This window comes from Protopterus annectens, chromosome 1.part0 (genome assembly GCF_019279795.1).
Source record: "Protopterus annectens isolate FY-2018-M chromosome 1.part0, PAN1.0, whole genome shotgun sequence".
Lineage (NCBI taxonomy): Eukaryota > Metazoa > Chordata > Ceratodontiformes > Protopteridae > Protopterus > Protopterus annectens.
The window spans coordinates 655,768,774-655,792,386 of record NC_056725.1 but is presented as its reverse complement, the minus strand read 5'-3'; the positions used below and the strand labels follow the sequence as shown (position 1 = coordinate 655,792,386).

Here is a 23,613-nt window from a genome sequence, read left to right as displayed (position 1 = left end):
ATGGTTAGGCCATTCGTGTTATCTTGGCCTTTCCAGGCCACAAAGCATCTAAACCACCCTGAATATTTTTTCTACTCTCCTAACCTGGCACAGGCTCAAAAAATGTCAAATCAGAGGGCCCACGGAGCCAGGTGAACACCTCCAACATTACAATGCATGTTCCCAAGTGATACAGGTGAATCTGTCTGATGTATAAAAATACTAAGCACCACCTCAAGAAGATATTCTAAAATTATAAGAATGTGCAGCTTTTATCAGAAGCAAATTAAACCGCTTTCCACTGCTCAAGCTGCAGTGCTTTCACCACAGACTTTGTGCAGTCCAACTCAAATTCACTGCTCAATGTGTTTTCTTTAGTTCAGTTATCTGATAAAGCCTACCTGCTAAACTCACTGGACTCCAATCAGGATCATTGGCTTCTTTCAGAAAACTTTCCATTTTGGATGTTCTCCACATAATGGAAGGGCTGACTTATGCTAAGATTTATAGGTGTTTACTAGATTAATGACCACGAAGGCCGTGCATCCCAAATCTCTGACAAGCTCTTGTACCAATGATGAGTGTAAGCAGAGGCTTGAGAGACAAACATTTACAAGCACAGGTCTGTGTCCATTAGAGACATAGGTGTTAAATCAGGGATGAATTTTCTATTTCCCCACCCAACTGTCCAAGCTATACTTGAATTGGGTTAGGGTGGAACTCTGCTTCACATGAATGGGGAGCCTATTTCAGTGAAGGGGTAGTCACTGGGATACATACTCATCACTCCAGCAGGTACATTTTATACCACAGGCAAGGTTTAAGTCTTTAGAATGAGTAATTATTTTGCTGTTCATTTTGCAGATATGCAGCAGGTTCATCAGGGCGGGGTCCGACAATACCTTGTATATCAGGCATGCATCTCCCCTCAACAGCCTGTATGAGACAGAATACAGTGATTGGACCTTGAGATGGTCTGCATAAGACATTATTTATGGCCTGTATGCAAATTACTATACATCAGATAGTCTCTTCTACTACTTAAAATGATACTTCTGCTGACATCTGGTCCATGTCATAAAGTCAAGGCCCCATTTAACTAGACCCACCTCGTTATTTCTGGGTGCCTTTTGAACCATAACACTGTATGAGCAAATTTATGATGCACTGTAAATCCATCAACTTTTACTGGTGCAAGTAATGCTCTCCATGGTCCTATCTGTATTTTTTTACTGCATCAGCAATGGTTTCAAAATGTTAGATGCCTACTTCTTGCAGATAACACTCCCAGAATCCTCCTTCATGGCTGCCAATATTTTCTTTCCAAGATCCCTCCACCTACAGTTAAACTGCCTAAGCCAAGCAGATCTTCAATCGTTATACAAATCAATCATATCTAACCCTCCCCATTCTGTGAGTAATGGCAGCTCTTCCCACAAACTCTAGAGTCTAGAGGTATAGTTAAAATGTAAATAATAAAATCATGGCCAAAAACATTTGAATAGCTTGTATCTGTTGTATCTAAAAGGGAACTAAAAAAAAAAAAACAAGTGTACTAACGAGTGTGCAAACAGCAAGTTTACAAGAGATGCACCTAGATATAAATGAGTATGTGAATTTGAAAAGAAAGGATTTTAAGATGAACATTCGAAGGGTATCAGGGATGAAGGAAAAGGGGGGTAATACTACTAACTGTGAGAGGTGCTCCAATAGTAGCAAAAGAGAAATAAAAAAGATAATCATGATTGGTCATAGTAACGAGGTTACTGTCAGTCCAGGAGGATTATGCTGGCATGTATTTACATTCCAACTATTATGGAGCTTAGGAGAAGTTTGGGAGAAATATGCTTTCAGAAGGTTTTTGGGTGGAGAATGGAATCCGATTTGCACCAGAGAGGATGTATCTTGCCGAGTTGGAAAACTTTGTCAAGTAATCCTAACCTACTAAAGATACTGGAATAAAGACACAGCATTGTTTAAAGGTCATTTTTGAAAGAAGATCACCTGGGATCACTTCTGTGGCTCTGCTCGACAGGGGCACAGGAAAATAATTTTCTTGGGTGGCGAAAGCCAGGGTACCTTTTTGGCTAGGCTTATACAGGCCCTAGGGCCAATAGCCTAGTACCTACCTATGAACCTATAAGACATCAAAGACTTAACAAATGACAATGGCCACACACTAACAAAAAAACTAGGAGCATTTTTTGTTGATTCGGTAAACACTGCAAATGCATGTTAAACGGTCATTAAACAGATCATCAACTATGATAACACTTTTGAGAGAAAAAGTCATATCAACTGCAATAGTGCATGAATAAGTTGTGTTGGATTTTGTGACTACTGTGAATTGTTTTACATTGATAAGAAAGCTGTCTGAGTGTGTGTGTGTATGAACAAACACTAGCTATCAATAATAAAGACAAAAAATACTGTTTTTAGGCATTCATCTCAATGTGGGAACTTGACATTTTTTTTTTAGTTGACTGTGTAAAGCAAACCAGCCTAAAGGTTGACCTAAACAATATGCTGGAGATCAAAGAATTAAGTTAGTAGCTAAGACTAGGAGCAAACTTTGTTCCTGGGCTGAATGATATTATAAATATAAACGTCAGACAGATTGTGGCTGAGTAGGTGGCTCTTTAACATGAGATAGAGTCCTTTCTCTACACAATACTCCCATTGTACTCTGCCCTTATCAAACCAGTTAGAGTACAATGGTCCCTTAGGTACTGTACCTGACCAGGCATATGCAGCAACTAGATGGACCTCAAAGGTTCCTTACAAAATGAAAACAAGGCATAACAAATCTGCCTTATGCAGTGCACTTTAAAGCCCTTTCCTTGTACTCTGTCTCCTAGAGATCGCTGAGGGGTGATCTATGCCTGGCTTACAAGGCAATCGCAAATACCACACTTATTACTCCCCTTGACAAGTCAAACAGTACCAGAAATACAAGATCTAGGGAGCTGAATTTTGTGTGACTTAAAAACAAAACATGCTGGAGAGACAGATATGGTCATGGTTTAGTACGAGGCTAACTGCATTGTGGGCCACTTTAAGCCTAGTCATTTACCCCGGGATAGTATCAAACCCTGCACCTTGTGTCAGTAAGGTTAACACCTTAACCATTATGCCAACTTCCCACTATGTGTCCCAGAGACTGCCCCTCCTATGGAACACGCTACCCATCCATGTGAAGCTGAGTTCATCTACTACCCAATTTAAGCACAACCAAGACCAATGGATGGGGAATAGGAAATTTACACTAGGCTTGGCACTTTGTGTCAGTAAGGTTAACACCTTAACCATTATGCCAACTTCCCACTATGTGCCCCAGAGACTGCCCCTCCTATGGAACACGCTACCCATCCATGTGAAGCTGAGTTCATCTACTACCCAATTTAAGCACAACCTAGACCAATGGATGGGGAATAGGAAATTTACACTAGGCTTGGCACCCATGTCCCTTATGAGTAGAGGTAGCTTATACATGCCTGGCCCTCAATGTCCTATCAGGATGTCATTATTCTTTTGGGAAAACTTGGCTAGGTTTAGAAAGGCCCCTGGGTAATTAGCCTAGTAACAATCTATGAATTAACATGTTCAGAGTGGTGCTCTTGTTACTTCTGAAGAGAAGGCTGCAATTAAAACGACAAACACACTAAAGTCTTGGGTGATCTTGTGATTCCTGTTTGAAGCTTTTTCACTGAGCTATTTCGGTAAATACATCAAATCATGTGACAATAAAAACTATGATAAATATGCAGGTTAATGAGGTTAAAAAATGTTTTGCTATTTATCTGTTAAAAAGAGAGGGATTTAAGGAATGAGTAGTGGATAGGAGTTAAAAGAATTATTAGGGATGCTAGAAATTGCTTCAGAAGGGATAGCCAGTGAGTAGGATAACACGAAAATGAAGTTTAAAAATATCATAGCAAGAAGTGCAACGGTTCAGAAAGTAGTAATAAGGATTATTTAGAGGGGTTAACTAAGGTTAAAATACTGAAGAAGGGGAATCTCACAGAAAAAGAGCAGTAACTGCTGAGTGTTAAAAGGAGTAATTGACTACAAAAGAGTTTAAAAGGACTTTTACAGCACAAAACCTTTTAGCACAATACCTTAGGCAATAGAAAGGAGAAAGAGTTGTAGCCAAACGTAGCAAGTCCTCATCAAGAAAAATAACCAGAGATCCTGTAGAGGTATTAGAGATATTTCAGAAATATGCAAAAAATTGTATAAAAGCAGAGGAATGGGAAAACCAAGAAAAAGAACAAACAGAAATATTTATGGAAGACAATTATGCAGAAGTTACAGGAAGACAATTATGCAGAAGTTACAGGAAGATGGAGTCCCAACAATTAAGAACTAGGATAGGAAGAGATGAGATTATCTGTGATGCATAATTGGGAGGTCTTCACAAACAGATGGTATTCCTGCAGAGATATGGAAGTTAATGCAAAGAAAGGGTAAGGATTTGGAAGATTTTGTTTAACAATATCATAAAAAAGGGTAGGAGTACTCACACCTTGGAAAAAATGTTGTGGTCACTATTAGCCAAAGAGGGTAAAGACCCATATCAATTTCAAACTATGACTATAAAGTGTTTTATGTCTATACCAGCTAAAAGAATGGCACAGATGTTTTGAAATGTATGGATCAATGCGAATTTCTGGAATGAAGGCAAACATTTTTATTTATTTATTTATTTTACATTTGTTGACCAGGATTGTACAACTGAGCTGAAGAGCCCTTTTTCAGTGGAGGCCCAGGGAGAAAAGCTACAACTTATTATACAATTTTCTTTATAAATAAGCATTAAACAGCAATGTTGCAGCAATGTTACAGGATTATTACAAGGCATTAAGTAGCAAAACAATGTTATACAGTGTCAATAATCAAGAGTACAGCATAACTATTTCAAGATGTATAAAAAGAAATGGGTCATTAAGAGGAGTATAGTTTTTGGGGTAAGTGGTTACAAAAATCCAGTTTTATCATAATGTAGTTGCATGAAGGCAAGACAATTACAATAGAATGTTTCTTTGAATCAATTTGCTTAATAGATTTTAGAAGACAGTAGAAAGAGTAGTCAGGGAAGATTAGAGAGAGCTAGTGAGAAGAGTTGAGGGCAGAAAAGTAGATTAAGGTATGAGAAGTAGGGGATGTTATGGAGGGAGAGTGCAGTGGCAAAACCAGTGACTTTTAAAAGTGCTTTTTGGTGGCTGTCAAATTGTTTAGGATGTGTAAGGGTCCTGATTTCTAGTGGGAGCCTATTCCAGGCAATAGTGGGTGACAGCTATACATGTTGCATCCAAATTTAGACTTGGGTTTGTACATTTGTAGTAGGTCTTGGTTAGATGAATGAAAAACAAACTTTAAATATGCCTCTGTACAACTGAAGATTCACACTTAAAATATACAAAAAGCACTTGCAATGTGTTGCAATAAATTCCAAAAGCTGCCAAGTGGTGAATCCCAAAGAAAACTTCCTTTTATTAACACAAATACAGGCTTAAGCGCTTTTGGCCATGAAAATGGCCTTCATCAGAAACACCCATAATCCCAATGGCAAACACTTAAATACCCTTCAGTAACAAAAATATACTATTCAATTAACCAATTAATATATATTTTTATACAAGTAATATAAATAACTAAAAACACTACTATAAGACACTGATAAAAACTGCAATTTTACTTGCATTTTTTATATTTTGCTTTTCTACGTAAAACAACTTTATAATTCACCCCACTATTAATACCAGGTTTGTTATATGCATTGAGCAAAATCTGCCATTTAAGCTCTTTGTATTCAAGCTCTCCTTCTTTGTCCCCATTAAAATCAGGAGAAACATAGTCTATTTCTGAAAACAAAAACTTTGAACACTTGGGACTTTCTAATGCACATTTAAACAATGCATTATTGTAATCTTTCTTTTTTATTCCTTTTTTGTATGAACGCTCCCCCCTTGGGGGGGGGTCTATGGTGGTGGTAAATACAGTTGATTATTTCAATGGTGTATATGAGCTTTTAAAGGATGTGGATTAATACAAAAAAGTGACAAAGTTGGAAATAAAGCACATAAATATATCGATGCATGGTTGGTGGATCAACTGGATAAAGGGGTTATTAGGCGATTATGTTTGAATTTTTTCAGGTGAACAAACCCAAGGTGGGTATTTCTTTGGAATACCCAAAGTACATAAAAAGGAGCAGAATCCACCATATAGACCAGCTGTTGCAGCCAGGGCATCCAAGTTAGAGCCCCTATCTAAATTTGTTGACACGTCCTTATTAAGGTTGGTACAAGGAACAAAGTAATTTATTACAGACTCAAAATATGTTTTGGATAAAATAAGAAATTTAGAGATAGACAAATATGACATATTAGTTACTATAGATGCGCAATCCTTGTACATCTGCATCCCCCATGAAAAGGGTTTGGAATGGGTAGGTTATATGTTAGTTGAAAGTCAGCAATTTGAAGTAGGGGAAAGTAAATTTAAATTTAGAAAGCATAGGACACATTGTCTTATAATTTTTTCACTTTTGAAAATGATTTTTTTTACAGACAAGGGGGATGGCTATGGGGGCAAGGATGGTACCCAATTATGCCAATTTAGTTATGGCTTATTGGGAGACCAATCTCTTACTCCACATAGCAGGGTACAATAATCTTTTATGTTATTACAGATTTATTGATGATTTGTTTTTTGTGTGGAGGGGTACAGAAGGTAATTTAAAGGATTTTGTTAAAGAAATGAATGACAGCACAAGTTTTTTAAAATGTTCATTGGAATATAATTTCTTTAGGATTAGCTATTTAGATTTAGACATCATCAAGGAACAAGGACAACAGACATTAAGTACAGTTATAAGTTACAAGAATGTGGCTAGTAATAGCTTACTTCATTACACTAGCATGCATCCTACGTACGGCAAACATAATATAGTGAAGGTGCAGCTAATTAGGGTAGAGAGACTCACAAGTGATGCTAGCAAAATAGACAGATTTGTGGTAGAATTACATGAGAGGTTTAAGTACAGGGGATATCCCAGTAAGACAGTTAGCAATTTATTGGAAGGTGCAAGAAAAGAGACTAGGGAAGGAGAAGAAAGAGCAAAGCAGGATAAGAACTGGCAAGTGGCCATGGCCTTAATCTTCACAGTGGACAGCGAAGCTATCAAAGGAATTATTATTAATAATTGGAGAATTTTAGTAGCAAATAAAGAAGTTAAGGCTGCAGTGGGAGAAGAACCCATATACATTAATAAAAGGGCTAGGAATTTCAGAGAGACTCTAGAAAATAAACATGCACACAGTAATAGTAGAGTTAAGGGTATGTATAAGTGTTTAGACTAAAAAGAGTGCAGATTTACAGCAGAGGGACCCTATGAAGAAGTAAGTACCTATGAAAAAAACATTACAGTGCCAGGTAGGTTTACATGCAGTTCATAATTTGTGGTATACATGGCAAAGTAACCATCATGTAATTCCTTCTACATAGGAAAAAACAACATATCACTGAGAAGGAGAATTTATGTACATTATTCTGGAATAAAAAAGAAAGATTATAATAATGCATTGTTTAAATATATATTAGAAAGTCCCAAGTGTTCAAAGTGTTTGTTTTCAGTAACAGACTATGTTTCTCCTGATTTTAATGGGGACAAAGAAGGAGAGCTTGAATACAGAGCCTAAATGGCAGATTCTGCTTAATGCATATAACAAACCTGGTCTTAATAGTGGGGTGAATTATAACGTTGTTTTATGTAGAAAAGCAAAATATAATAAATGCAAGTAAAATTTTGTTTTTTATAAGTGTCTTATAGTAGCGCTTTTAGTTTATTTATGTTACTTGTATAAAAATATATGAACTGGTTAATTGAATAGTAATGTTTTGTTACTGAAAGGTATTCAAGTGTTTGCTATTGGGATTATGGGTGTTTCTGATGAAGGCCATTTTCATGGCCGAAAGCGCTTAACCCTGTATTTGTGTTAATAAAAGGAAGTTTTCTTTGGGATTCACCACTTGGCAACTTTTGGAATTTATTGCAAGGTCTTGGTTAGAGCTTCAGAGAGGTCTGGAGGAAGAATAATGGGAGATGAGAGGGGATAGTGCTGGGCAGTAGGAAGGCTGGTATAGGATAGAATGGATGATCTGGAGCTGAGAGAGAAGAAGCTGGTGGGGTAATTCAGGCCAGTTTAGTTGTTTGAGAGAGAGACAGTGATGGGATTTCTAGGTTTGTTGGGTAGCAAATCTAGCTACCTTGTTGTAGGTAGATTTGAGTTTGGTCAGGAGTGCTGAGTTAAGATTTGCAAGAATTTGAGAACTGTACATTAGACTTGGTAGAAGGTAGTTAAGACAGAGCGTAATCTTGGCTTCAGAGGTAAGGAATTTCTGGTTACGGTAAAGGAGCCCTAGTTCTGAATGAGTCTTTTTGATAGAGTTATTAACATGCAAGTCAAATTTAAGCTGATCGTTGATGGTTATGCCTAAGAGCTTAGTACTGGATTCTACCTGAATGGGAGTGTTATTAAGGGACTGTATGCAGAAGGAGGGTTTAATATTGTTGAACCTTTTAGGTAAGAAGAGTAACAGCTTTGTTTTTTTAGGGTGAAGGATGAGCTGGTTTGTTGGACAGCCATGTTTCAACTAAATTAAAAGATGCCCGGGTAGCTGAGAAGAGCTTAGAGAGAGAGTTGGCTGTGGTGATGACTGTAGAGTCATCTGCACATTGCACTAAAGATGATGGAGGACAGGAGGTATAGAGCAGAGTAGTAAAGATATTAAAAAGTAAAGGCCCTAGGATAGACCCTTGAGGTACACCCATTTTTACAGGGAGAGGAGGGGAGAGTGCAGAGTGCCATCTCACTGACTGAGATCTATCAGTCAGGTAGCTGGAGAACCATGCAACAGTATCAGAGGAGAAGTTGAGTTTATGCAGTTTGTGCAGCAGAGTGTGAGACAGTGTTGAAAGCTTTTGAGAGGTCAAGAATAGGCAAGAAATAAGTTTATGGTCGTCCATGGCTATAGAGAAAGTGTTGAGGAAGGATAATAGAGCTGTAGTGGCGCTATGTTTGGGTCTGAAGTCATGTTGAGTGGGTGTAAGCAGAGTTTCCTGTATTAGATACTGCATAACTTGTTTATGAATAAATTTTTCTAGTACTTTAGAGAGAGGGGAGAAGATAGTGATAGGTCTAAAGTTGGAGATATCAGAGGAGTTACCTCCTTTGTGTAAAGGTAGAGTGTAGCAATGTTTCTCGGTGGAAGGGACTTTAGATTCAGAAATAAATAGAGCGATTAATTAGGATAGATACAGGGAGAGCAAGAGAGTCAGCTGCTAGTAGAAGAAAAGTGGAAGGAATATTGTCAGCTGATGCTGAGCATAGTTTTAATTTAGAGAGTAGAGTTTTGATGTAGCTAGTAGGTACAGGTTTGAGGGAGAAGGTATTTGAAGAGATAGTATTAGGAGTAGGTACAGAAAAGTTGGAGATGTTAATAGTAAAGGGGTTTGGGTTTGAGTTCAGTAGCTTAGACATTGAATTGATAAAACCGGTATTTAAGATAGTGGCAGTTTCTTCAGATGTCTTATCTGGGCATGGATTATGGGAGCTAAGATTACCGGGATGTAATATTTGGTTAATAGAGCTCCAGAATTTTTTAAGATAAGATTTTAAGGCTGTGGAAGGTTTATTACAGAAGCCCTTTTTATCTTTGTGTTTTTTGTCAGATTTCTGAGTTCTTTATATTTTTGCAATTCTGCAGGGAGCTTAGTTTGTGACCATTTTTTCCATAATTTGTCTCTAGCTATCATAAGGGTAAGAGTGGCTTTTGAAAGCCATGGAGATATGGTGGACTTAATTCGGACTTTGCGAGGGGGAGCAAGTGAGTCTAAAATGCTAAGGAAGGTGGAGTTGAAAGCTAGGACTGCTTCTTATAATGGGAACTGGATAAGGAATTTCCAGTTTATTTTAGAGAGGAGGACATTAAAGGTTTCTGGATGGAAGTTAGAGAGTTTATGAGAAATGATAAATTTAGGAGGTTTTGAGAAGTGGGGAGTGAACTTAAGCACTTTTATAGGGGAGTGATCACTCAGGGTGTTTGGTAGGGTTTCAGGGTTCTATTTGGAAGGATTAGATACAAGTACCCAGTCAATAAGAGTACTAGATGTGTGAGAGTTGTTTGTATGGGTAGGGTGGAAGATTAACTGTGTAAAGTCATATAAATTAATATGAGTATTAGAGTTTGGATTACTGAGAGTTAACCAGTTAATGTTGACATCCCCTTGGAGGATAGTTTCATTGGAGATGTGTTGTAAAAAGTATGAAAGAATATTTTTGAGCAGAGGAATGTTGTCTCCTGGAGGAATATAGATGGCTGCTACTGCGATAGTGGTGTGGTCATTTATTTTAAGGTTAGCTGTAAGTAGTTCAGCAGGAGAAAAGGATGGGATAGGTTTCATAATACTTGTAATGGTGAGGTGGTTAGAGAAGAAGATGGCCAAGTCACCCCTTTTTGTGTTTTGGTGATCTATGCGGACTATATTATAACCAGGGGGTAGAATGTCTTTATCAGAGGTTTGGGGTTTTAGCCAAGTCTCTGTTAGGGTGATGACATCAAGGGTGTGGAAGGCTATCCAGGCATGGATTTCACTAATTTTGTTTAGAATACCACGGGCACTCAGAGTAAAATGAAATTTATTTGTTTGGAGAGGATGAATTTATTAAGTTGGGAGAGGTAGAGTTATGCATGGTGGGGTGATGGATGGGCCCAGGATTTGGATGCATGTCTCCTGATAGAAGCAGGGCTACGTGAATTTGGTAAAGTTTGAAATTAAATGGGTTGTAAGTCAAGCACTTAATCTTGGTTTTAGATGCTAGAGAGTGAGGGGGAGAAAGTTTGATTTTAGGCGGAGAGGTGTTCATGGAAAAGATAGAGGAGGAGACTGTAATAGAAGGCAAACAGTTGACAACATTGGATTCTGATGCAGAAAAAGCATTTGAAAGAGTCAGCTGGGATTTTACGAGTAGGGCAATGATAGCATCTGCATTTGCTGACAGACTAGTGTGTGTGTGTGTGTGTGTGTGTGTGTGTGTGTGTGTGTGTGTGTGTATACATTATATATACATACACACAAACAGAAAATTATATATGGTTCGCGATCAGATCAAAGTTTCAAAACTCCGAAGACCATATCTCCGAAATTTTGGAACTCCAAAAACTGGCTATTGGGATCGGTGTATAGCGCAGAACCCAGGATTTGCCATTTTCCTCACTGTAGTGCCATCTCGGAGTTGGTATATTTAAGTAGCAGGGGGTGTGCGGGGCACAAAAACATACAAGTAAGTTGTTTTGTTTTATTTTCTTGGGGTTTTTTTTCGGAATTTCAAAACTTCAGACATATGGTCTCGGCCATACGGCCTTCGGAGTGTTTAAATTTTGCGATGTGATAGGGATCCACACACACACACACATATATATATATATATATATATATATATATATATATATATATATATACATACATATATACACACATACACACACATATATATATATATATATATATATATATACACACACACATTTTATATATATTTTACACACATATATATAGATGCATACACATACATGTGTGTGTAAAAGGTCAGAACAAGCATAAAGGTGAAAGCATTCCTCTCCAACAAGCTGTTATCAGCTTTACATTTAGAGTTGTTGGCAAAGAAAATAAGGGATTGATAAATTCAAGGATACAACCAGTATAGCACTCAAGACAAGTTTATTTACAGATTGTGTTTTTTTTTTTTTTTTTTTTTTGGATTTATCACATACAAAATATTGGTGTCATGGAACATTTTAAGACAGTTTCAAGTGTTTTTGGGATACAAAGCAAATGAAAATACAACAAAGGCTATAGAGGTAAAGTACATAACCATACATGACTTGGTTCAGCAGTACCTATACTTACAGGGACATGATAAGATAAATTACCTATGTGTTTGGATTAAAAAAGGATTCAGTTACAGCAGCTAAGAACATGCAAGTAAAAACTTAACATACAATACAAAAGCTGAGAAACTGTAAGAACTTGATTATGTAAGATACAAAATGGTTTTATAGTCACTTTAGTCTTATTACACAAGTTGAGTATAGTTTTATCACCACAGAAGGAGTTGTGGATGACAGTTAAAGAGCTGAAGGAATTTAACTGAGTGGGGGAAAGGACAAAGGTCAAGTAAGATAAAGGCTCACATACATAACACAAAGGTTTACTTGTAGTTCATTGGTAGGTAATTCTTTGCACCACTGTAATGTGGCAATTTAACGCTATGGTGACATTTAGCACAGTGTGTAAAACTGGTGTGAGCCAGCAATGCATTTTTGAATGTTTGTTTCCTTTTTCTTCACTGTGGTGCAAATATGTAATTTCGGGGTGGGGGGATATGTTTTTAGGGTTTTAACACACTTTTTTTAGAATTTATCTTTCAGATCATGCAGAAAGTTATAAATCAAAGAGGAAAGGGGTACTGATGAAATGGGGAATTCAAGGGATAAAGACAAACTAAGAGTATGGATGTAAGTCCTTAATGAAAAATAGTCATTTACAATATTACATTAATGAAGTAGCAGTAAGTGCTCCAAGAACTAAGCCAATGTGAGAATGGAGAAAGGACATTTTACTAACATGTATGTCTGACATCAGAGGTACAGAAAGTAGGCAAGAACTGGTTATAACTTACTAAAGGAAAGAAGCAAAGGAACAGAGATACTGACAGCAAATAATTCAGAGAAAAGTAAATAGCGTGGGATAAGGCTAAGCAAAAGTTTGGACTGAAGATTAGAGAAAACATCCTTATTAGAGCTTGATACAGTGTAGGGAAAGAGAACGAGACAGTAAACTGCTAAGTGAAAGACCACCTCTGTTAGAATTTTTAATCAAGTATAGAACAGAAGCTGCCATAAAAAAGGGACAATTATTAGGGTTACACAGTAAAAATCAATCAATCGGAACAAGTTAGAAAAGACTGGAAACAGGGACTAGAAAGGAAAGTAACAATGGGAAGAAATATGTAAGGCTCCCAAACATACAAAGTCCAAAAGGTTTAGAATTGTATACGTTTGCATAAGTATAGGTGTGCCCCAACAAGACTTCAGGAGGTGTGAATGAGAAGACAGAACTATAACTGGGAACTTGTTTTCTGTGAATGTACAGTGCAATGAAAAAGTATTTGCCCCCTTCCTGATTTTTTATTTTTTGCATGTTTGTCACACACAAATGTTTCAGATCAAACAAATTCATGTCTTTATCATGATTTAACAAGGGGGCAATTACTTTTTCACATACGGCCATGTAGGTTTGGATAGTTTTTTTCCTTAATAAATAAAATCATCACTTAAAAACTGCATTTTGTGTTTACTTGGGTTATCTTTGTCTAATATTTACATTAGTTTAATGATCTGAAACATTTAAGTGTGACAAACATGCAAAGAAATAAGAAATCAGGAAGGGGGCAAATACTTTTTCATTGCACTGTAAATGACATGGGAGATTTTAAAAATTCCCCTAGAGTACTTACAGAACAGCTGGGGGAACAAATGGCTGTAACTAAGGAAATTCTTTTTACAAGCAGGGAAATATGATCTGAACTGCCTACACATAACGAGGCCTTATGTTTAAATGCTATTCGCTGCAGAAAAATAATTACTAGAAAATGGAAATTAAAATCTATTCCCAACATACAGGATATCCTGGATGTTGTCAAGGAGATAAACTAGGGGTTCTTTAGGAAAAATAGGCAAATTTCATAGAACTAATGGAATTTTTGGAACAATGCCTGTAGATTAAAGTTCAAGAGGAGGAAAAGAGGTTTAAAGAAGACAAGAATTGAGCAACTTGGAGTGAATGAAAAATGATAAAAAAAAGATATGCATATATACAAACTTGCCACAGTGCGTCTTCTATTAATGTATGCAAATCCATGTTATGTATTAAAAACTGAAGCTTTAAAAAAATATGTTAAAATATGTTTAAAAATGTGACTTTCTCAAGATCAATTCTAGAAAACTGGAAACTTTGCAGATGAAAGTTCTCATTTTGAAAGACTGGAACTGAAGGTATAACCTCATAATTTGAGGTATGCCAAATCAATCCATCATAATTTGCTATACTGTCCAAGAAAATCTGGTAACATTCTTGACCATGGTAAATGTAAACAGAAAAAAATAGGATGTGATCAAAGATTGTCATCATTCTTTCCCATTTTCTCAAAATTCTGTGGCTCAGGGATTTATTTTTGATAAATTGCTTAATTAGTAAGACTTTACTCGAGATCATTAGAACCAGTACGAAAAAGTTGGGACTACAAATAACGCAAGAACAAGAATCTGTATTTCACACAATATTTGACAACAAATATTAAAAGGCTACTGCATTTTTCAAATTAAAAAAAAGACTGAATTCTTACCTGGTTGTGTTAGTTTTCTTTAAAGGTGGTAGAAGTTATTACAATACCTTCAGTGGAAGATGTTTCCCCATTGATCTATTCAGAATTACTGCAATACAAACTGTTGAAATATTGTCATGTATGGCACCTGTTATATCTGTCAGATTTTCCTGCGTGCAGTACTGTAGAGTTTGCAATATTAAGCCAGTCTTCCTTTCTAATGACTGTGTGCAATTCTTGTGACAATACTTTTTTTTTTGGTGTGTGTGTGTGGGGGGGGGGGTGCAGCTTAGTATTTCTTTTTTTTCTCAAAAAATTTTTTATTAATTATATGAATAGCAAGACAATTAAAAGATTATACATAACAAGAAGGCATAAATGAACATATAACAATTCATCTAGTGATAACAACCTTCATGAGATTTTGATAAGTTATTTAGAAATAAAACATACACCATATGTACACTATATACAAGTTAGGCAACCTGAGAGAAAAAAAAAAAAAAAAAAATATTTAACATTAACTATTTAATATGTTTAGAACCTTTTCTAACACAACCTTTCTAATAGCTTTTTTTTTGGACTTCCACCTAAGTATCTTTGGGCATCAATAAATTTAAAAGCCATTTTCTGGAAAGTAACCCATTTTAATTTAGAACGATCAATCCAATTTTGTATTATATAAAGTTTTAGTAATGAGCAAATAAAAATGATAACATGAATATCAACTTTTGAAAGATGAATCAATGGAATATGCAGAATAGCAAATTCCCACGTCAACGTGGATTTTTGATATCCCATTTTCTGCAGTCTGACTTTCAAAGATGTCCACAATCTGTGAGAAAAATGACAATATCATAGAATATGAAGGAGGTCTGCTTGGGGATGAGAACAGCATGAACACGAAGGTGACTTATTTGGGTTAAATTTGTTTAATTTGATTGGGGTAAAGTAGGCATCATTATTAATCATTAATTGAGTGTATGCTAATTTTTTAAAAGGGATAAATTCCTTAGTGTGTCTAATAGCCAGGACTTTCTGAGATTCTGACAATTGGGAATTATAATTCAACCAAACATTAGATAAAAGACAGTTGTGGTCCATCATTAAAGAATTAATTAATTTATATGAGTTTGAGAGCATTTTATCAGATGATGAAAGTATTTTAATAATCATGTTAAGGTTTTTCAATTGTGAGTCTATGGGGACCAGAGATACAAATTTGTTTTAATTATTGCTCTTAGTTGTGTAAGAATTGGTGAGTAATTCTAGTTTACTTTCAATAACTTACGCCAGTCAGATAAAGGCAAGTCAAGATATTTCAAAACATCTCCTACTTTTAGATTTTTAATTAAAGGATAGTTTGTTAAGTTCAAAAATTTATTGTCCAATAATATATTTGGGTTTAGATGAATTGGCTGAACATGGTGCGAGATCTTTTCTAGTTTACACATTTTGAGTAAGGTTTGGAAATCTCTAATCTTTTGTTTAAATACTGTAGTTATATTTTTAATAAATAAACTATCCAGAGAGATAAAGGGAATAGCTTCAGGATTTAAATGATTAGAAATGACATAATTATACCATAATTTTATCCATAAAGAGTGATACTAGTATTTCTGGCAACACCCAGTAATAGAGCTATGTATGCAAAGCTAAATTATTCTACATTTTACATGAGTGCACTTTTTTAGGTCTGCTACACTGTGTGTGCTCCAGTTACATAGAGAGGTCAGCAGGAATACACAGTGTGTGTGTGTGTGTGTATATATATATATATATATATATATATATATATATATATATATATATATATATAGCCTTTTACTTTTTCTTAACATTACAGAAGGTTATGCTGTTTGTGTTCATATAATGTTAACAGGATGCTTTGTATATCTTTGTTGCTGCATTCATTTCTTTAAATTGCGTTTTTAATTGTTTTATTAAAATTGCAGCATTTGCAAACATCACAATTTATACTTCTTGTCTTCCTACCTTATTTGCCATTTATTTTTTTTATCTCTAATTATAATCTAAATTTGTACAAGACTAAGAAAAATTAATGTTATAACCTCATAAATTATTTAAGTTCTGCAAAAACATACTGAGATATTAAATAATCTTTTTTTCTAAACTACACTTTTTTTCTTATGTTTTCATTCTAGTCTTGTTTCTTTTTAAAACAGTGCACAGTGGTTTAAGTTCATTTGGATTCCTAAATCTGCTCATCTTATAATATTTAAAATTAAATTTTCCAAAACTACAATAGAGGCAAAAATCTGCACATTTTTGATATATTACTTATTTTTTTTTTAATTCTTAAACTGATAAGTACCTCTAGAACTTTATCTGACTTGGCTAAGGGGTTTCCTTTATGGGTGTTCCACTGGTCCACTGAGTGGAAGACGGCCACTGTCATCCCTTTACATAAAGATGGACCGTCCACTGATCTAGGAAATTATAGACCCATCAGCCTAACTAGCCTGATCTGTAAAGCCATGGAACAGATTATTATGGACCTCATTAACAAGGACATTGGCAACCTCTAAACTTTCGATTCCACACAGTTTGGCTTCATAAAGGGTAGGTCATGTCTGTTAAATTTGGTTGACTTTTTTGAGACAGTCACCAAAGCCATGGAGAAGGGGAAGACAGTGCACACCGCCTACCTTCACCTGGCCAAAGTCTCCAACACTATTCCCCACTCGGGCATAATAGATAAACTCTCTCAACTAGGCATCAATCCGTATGTTACCAGACGGGTAGCTACCTGGCTCACTGATAGAACCCACCCAGTCAAAATAGGGGAAGCCACTTCAAGCAATAGACACAGAGTGTCTAAAAACATACACAATATATATTACATGATATATAATTATATAATATTATATATATATATATATATATATATATATATATATATATATATATAAAATATTTAAGTGTATAAAAACATACCCCAGGGTTCTATCTTGGGGGATCTGCAAGCTGGGCGCTGTCATCAATTCCCCTAGTGACAAGGACATCCTCCAAGAGGGTCTCACCCAAATAAATAACTGGTGTCAAAAACATGGCCTCAAGCTGAATACAAAAATCCCCTTTGGGGAAAGTGATGTCCCACAAATTATAACATTAATAACAACATCCTAAGCATGCAGTCAGTCGTGAGGGATTTGGGCACCCAGATTGATAGCAACCTGACTTTTGACCACCATGCTGCTTCTATTGTACGGAAAACTTTCTACATGGCCCACCTCATAGGTAAGGGTACCTCATCCAGGGACAAGGAGGTCATAACATCCCTGTATTCTTCCCTTATAAGGCCCATTATTGAGTTCAACGTCTCATTTGGCATGCAACTCGCAAAGCACATGCAGCAGCTGAAGAAACCAGAGGTTCCTCACCAGGAGAATCCAGAGCCTCAGAAATCTTCCATACACAGATAGGCTAAAAGCCATGTCCTCTACTCTGTTTCATACAGACTCATCAGAGGTGACCTCTGTCTGGCACACAAGGCGATCTTAGACCCCGCCTTGATGGGACTGCTGCATATCAGCAAGTCAAGCTCCACTCAAGTAACACACACCCGCGGCCTCAACCTGGTCTGTGACATCAATAGGACTTGTGGGCAGGACAGATGTGTGTCCCAGAGGCTCTCCCATCTGTGGAATGGACTCCCTCTCCACATCAAGCACAGTATCTCTTTACCTCTTTTTAAGCGCAACCTGGACAACTGAATGGGAAATAGAAAATACATCCCTTGGATTCCACCCGTGTCCCTGCTGGACAGGGGCATACTAAACATTTGGCTAGGCTTATAAGGGCCTCAAGGCCAACAGCCTAGTAACTTCCTATAAACTTTACATATTTTGGAAACTGTACAACGTAGACTTACACTGTCACAGTTTAGAGGTGTGGGAGGGCTTGCCCCTCATGGCGGTTGCAGAATGTTTGCTTGCAAAACAATTTATTATCTGTGGGGATAATTTAGATAAAATATCTTATCTAGTATTTTTTATTGACTACATCTCAATTGCTCATAAGTTGTTACAGCAATTTTTCAAAAACTCAAATTATATTAGAAATTAACTGAGCAAACGATTATTTGGTGTTAGTATATTTATTCAGTCTCAACTTAAATAATGACAATTACTTTAACTCCGAATTCCACCTTCTGATACAGCAATGTTAGCTAGAAAGTTGCCCCACAAATTTTGATAGCCTACTCCTCCAGTCTCCACAATACACTGACAATAGCAAAAGTCTGCCTGGGCTCTCCTTCCAAACTTGCTGGACATCTCTTAAACCCCTGCCATCAGGGCTCTCTGAGGTCTGGCATTAAACCTTGACCTTGCTGAAGCCTACTGCCAAGAAACAATTTCTACCAGCAATCCTCCCCTAAAAACTCCTATGACATTGAGATAAAGTGTCCTTTTCAGAATGCTTTACCTATCCCTGTGGTATACAGTTTTTTTGAGCTCCTGTCAAATGCCTTTATCTTCATTATTCTTATTTCAGGCATGCCTAAAATAATACAGATAAAGAGGATATAAACTTTGACATGCCTTACCCAGTCCACCCACACCACAGTTAAAATCAAAGTCCCACTGCATTTTATATACAATAACATTAAGTGCAGGCATTAAAACAGAAAATCAAGTGATCAGTTTTCAGTAACACTAGTAATTCTCCATTGTCTGGCTTCAGTTCTGTTACAACTACAATACTGATACCATTTCTAGTCATCCTGCTCTGCTTCAGGAAAGTGCTTAATTAACTTGACCCTAACCCTATCAAGCAAACTTCAAGATGGTACCTATTTCAAAGTGAAACAAACTCTTCTGCTCTCCTTTGTCTAAATTCCTGAAAAAACAGCATTGCATCAACTAAGTAATTTCCCAGACAGATATTCCAATCTCATTAAATTTCAAAACTGAGCAAGCAATCACTGCTCTAACCTGCTTAAAAGACAACTGCTGCATCACAGCTGCAGACCTGTTGGCATGTATAGCAACCATTCAGAATCCATCAAATAATACAGAATTCAGCCAGTCATCAACTAGTATGAACCAGTGTTCCCAAAGACTGTTCTTAGCCTACTGCTTTTGGTGGTGTTTGTACATGATTTGTCAAAGGATCTAGACAAATATTTACCTTATGCTGTATACTGGCAAATCAGCTTTTACCAGAAATTCCTCTGTACTTCTACTGATAGTGTACTTTCATAAGTTCTAGATATATAGCACACTTCCATACTGAACATAAATTCCTCAAAATCCATTGCAGCTCAGATCCATCTTGATGTTTCCCACTCAGTGCAATGCCAACTTTCAATGTGCGGTATAGCACAAAGCACAACTTCAAGAGAAAACATAAAAGCCATGGTTGCAAAGGTACAGCAACTAAACAGTAACAGGAACCATCATTTTTATGTCTTGAGACTCAGACTACTACTCTTTCTTTGTAAACTGTGGTTATCACACATGTACTGCTAAACCTCCAATCTTGCACATAAAAACACAACATAATTAACCTGCAGACTTTATATACTGTTAGCAAATTTGCTGCAACACCCTATACCCTCACCATAACATATGTGTGCACATTTACAGACATATACACACAGTGATGTCAAGTCTGACATTTTCCTCTGCACTTTCCAGGTTAGTGGACAACAGTCTCCCTCCAGGAAGTACAGAAGGTACAATCAAACATGGGAGGTAGGGGCCTCTACAATATGGAGCACTACCTGCCACCAGACTCAGTTCAGTTGCTTTTTTTTTAAATAACTCAATAAATGTCATTAACAAAGCAGGCTATCATTGAAGGAAACAACCTCTGATTAATTGTTTACATACATCTACAACTTGTTTTTGACCGCAAAACAATTTTTTTTTCTACATACCAGTACTGACTTTAATTCTCACAAAAATTCACTTCTTTTTAGTGACTGCACCTAAACCAAGTCACTTTTCAAAAAGTTTCAATTCAAAAAGCATCTACAGCAATCAGCAAACAGCACACTGTTGCAGGAATCAAATAATTTCCCTTCCACATATAACAGAATTAAGTGGAAGCAATCAGAAGCCTGCTTACTTATCAATCTAATAGTAAGTGTGATAACCACATAAAATGCAACCCGGGACTTTCTTATAAAGGTTATACCATATTCCATCCAAAACTGTCCTTTTAACGTTATTTACATAATTTAAAATTATAAATTTTAAGAAGCATTAAAAGCTTCTAGGCTGTTTTTTTTTTTTTTTTTTTTTTTAACTATAACATACATTCAGTATATAATAATGATAATAAAGCACACTGTCATGTACTCCACTCTTAATTATGGGAACTTCCATCTCCTCTTCTACCAACAGTATTGCCACTGTACAGCATACACAAAACAATGCCACCTTGCCAGATGCAGCAGAACCAGACAATTGCACTGCAAGCAGCATCAGCAACAGCCAGTACTCACCTCACTGTTGTGTCCCCTCAGATTGAAGTTGATTCGCTGAGGAGTGTTCCTATCTCTTCTACAGTGACTGGATGTAAAAGTCACCCCTACAACTCCTCTGCCATTCCCAGTAGCCAGCCATCCTTCTTCATAATACCGTCTTCTGCATACAGGCTTTTCTTTTTCACTTTTGGGTACTCTCCCTTTCCAGGAGAGACACAGAATATTTGAGTCACTGCAAAGGACAGGTCCATGTTCCACAGCTGCAAACATACCTGACTGCTACCTACAAAATCGCAGATGCAACAGACTGCAACCTGCAGTCTAACTGTATCTTTGTTGTTATTAAGACAGACCCAGCAACAGTCGAGGGTCAGTATTTATAAATGTCCACCCAGTGCATTCTGAGAACAATTCGGATCCTCCAGCCTTTCGGTGACGCGGGCATCCGCGTCCTTTACGTGCAGCAGCTGTCGCTGCAGCTCCACAGAACGCATTAGGGAGGAGGGGATCTTCGTACTGGGTATCTGACCTGTACTGTCCTCGCCTTTCAAAGGGTCTGCGCTGTCCTTTGACAGAAAAAAAAATCAGGTCGCCAGAAAACAACTGTAAACCAGTAGTGGCTAACTCCTATGAGGGAAAAGGACCCAACGCCATCCTTGCGTCAGGTGACATTAGCGTTCTGACATCATCAGCTCACGCGTGTGCTCGCTTCTGTTTTAACGGTAGCAAAGTGCCGGTCGAAGATGTTGAGGGAATTGCCAGTAGTATATCTTTCAACCTTTTATTTATTGTATTTCTACATTTGTTAACCGGATTGGTCCGACTGGATCCAGAGAGCACCTTTCCGTGGTGGGACCCGAAGAGAAACGCTCCAGAAAAGTAATTGGCAAAAAAAAAAAAAAAAAATGAACAATTCAAGTTGTAAAATACAAAAAACACAGAAAGAGAAATGTACAACAGGAATATTTACAAAGCAAAAGTACAATATTTCGAGACTGCACTAGCAACATGTTTGAGAAATTTGGTTAACATTAAGTTTAGATACAAGGAAATATAGCAATGCCTTAAAATAAAAAAGTATTTTCTAATATGTAATGTACAATTGAGAGCAACACCATGACATAGTACATCAAAGATGCATTTAATACCACAGATATTAACTGCAAGAGAGTAATATGTGTAGACAGTTTAGATAGAAAATAACAGGCAGATATGTTAATCAAGAGAAATGAAAAAGTCATTGTTATTTCATGACAAGTACAGATCCATGCATGTTGGAAATGAACTTTTAGTTGCTTTTTTGAATTTGCCAGTTTTGGTAGTGGAGCAATGGGACAATGGAAGTTTGTTCCATGAGTATGCAATTGAATGACTGTAAGTATTTTTCCAATATTTTTGTTTGGATCGGTCACATAAAGTAGGTTTTGTTGTGTGCTTCTGAGGTCATGATTGGGTGTTTAGGGTGTAGGTAAGGATGTAAGGGCAGGGCAGCCATTGGGGCTGTCCAGGATGCTATGTGCAATATGTAGTGATATTTGAAGCATGTGGGGGAGCTTAGGCCATCTTAAGCTTTTCAGGGATGTACAGCGATGGAATTTGTAGCTATTAAAAAACAAGTAATCTACGTGGTATCCCCAAAGTCTCAAAACAACCCACTAAAGTGTAGTGGGTCCAAAAACAAAACAGTTTAAGAAACTTCTCTGTGTGGAAGATTTTCAGTCCATATATTTCTAGTTAACCACTGTATATTAATCAGATCAGACAATAGTAGTAGAAGTAGCGAATGTAAACTCGTCTAAAGTCAAAACAAAACAAAAAGTAATAATAGAAAATATATAATTGTACAGCATTACTAAGTATTTGAAAGTAATCCAAGCAAGGCAGGTAGTCTGTTTCCAGTCAAAAATCCTTTATTAAGTACACAGACAAGCGATCCAAGTAAAACAAAAATAGAGTAATAATTTCCTCACAAACTTTCTAAATATATATATACTTTTTATCAGACATGCGAGTGGTTTATTGTGCTGTAAAACAGTGTTATTGGTACACATGTTAAATTCACATCCCTTCCCCCATCAGTGTGACATTCGAGCTGGTCCTGCCCTACCTATTAGCTGTCATAATAATATATAACCCTTATGTATTTAAATAAAATTTATAATGATGTGGTACCTCTTATTTAACCAAATTATTAAGTAGATTATTAAGTCTGTGATTTTATCCAAGACAATATACTACATGGCTGGAAATATATCAATCTTAGTTCATTTGGCAATCAAAAAATATATATAAATATATACATATACATTTTGCATGTAAAAATCAATTTCTATTTTCATAACCTATTGTTAACAAAGATCGCTTTCGTCCTTCTAGACTTCTTCAGGTCTGTGTACAAGAACCCTAACAACCTATATATTTAGTTAGTATTGTTATTACACATCATTTTGAATAAAGTGGGAAAAAGAACCAGAAAAATATAAAAATAAGAAAAAAAGTATGTATGATGATGGAAAAAAATATACACTTAAATTTCAACTGATTTAAAATGTATTTAAAACCAATTTGTAGAGTAAAATAAAATAAAATGCAATTAGTCATGTAAACAATGTGGCAATTTTCTAAGTTCCTGTGCACTTTTAATTGAACAGTAGTAGTTTAGTCCAGGCTTCCTAAAAGAGTTCAGCTTTAATTGCCACATATGTTTCTCCAGAATATTCGGGATGT

At 36.4% G+C, this 23,613-nt stretch overlaps 1 protein-coding gene across 1 annotated transcript in view; it reads right to left on the bottom strand.

Annotated features, from left to right (window-relative positions):
* TULP4 (TUB like protein 4) overlaps nucleotides 1-21,769 on the bottom strand; it is a gene marked incomplete in the record, with an annotated part of 1,525,147 nt that extends 1,503,378 nt beyond the window's left edge. Inside the window, 1 exon segment of the mRNA XM_044061979.1 lies at nucleotides 20,905-21,769. Within this exon segment, the coding sequence (XP_043917914.1) occupies nucleotides 20,905-21,156 (252 nt within the window).
* Between the last annotated feature and the right edge of the window lie 1,844 nt (nucleotides 21,770-23,613).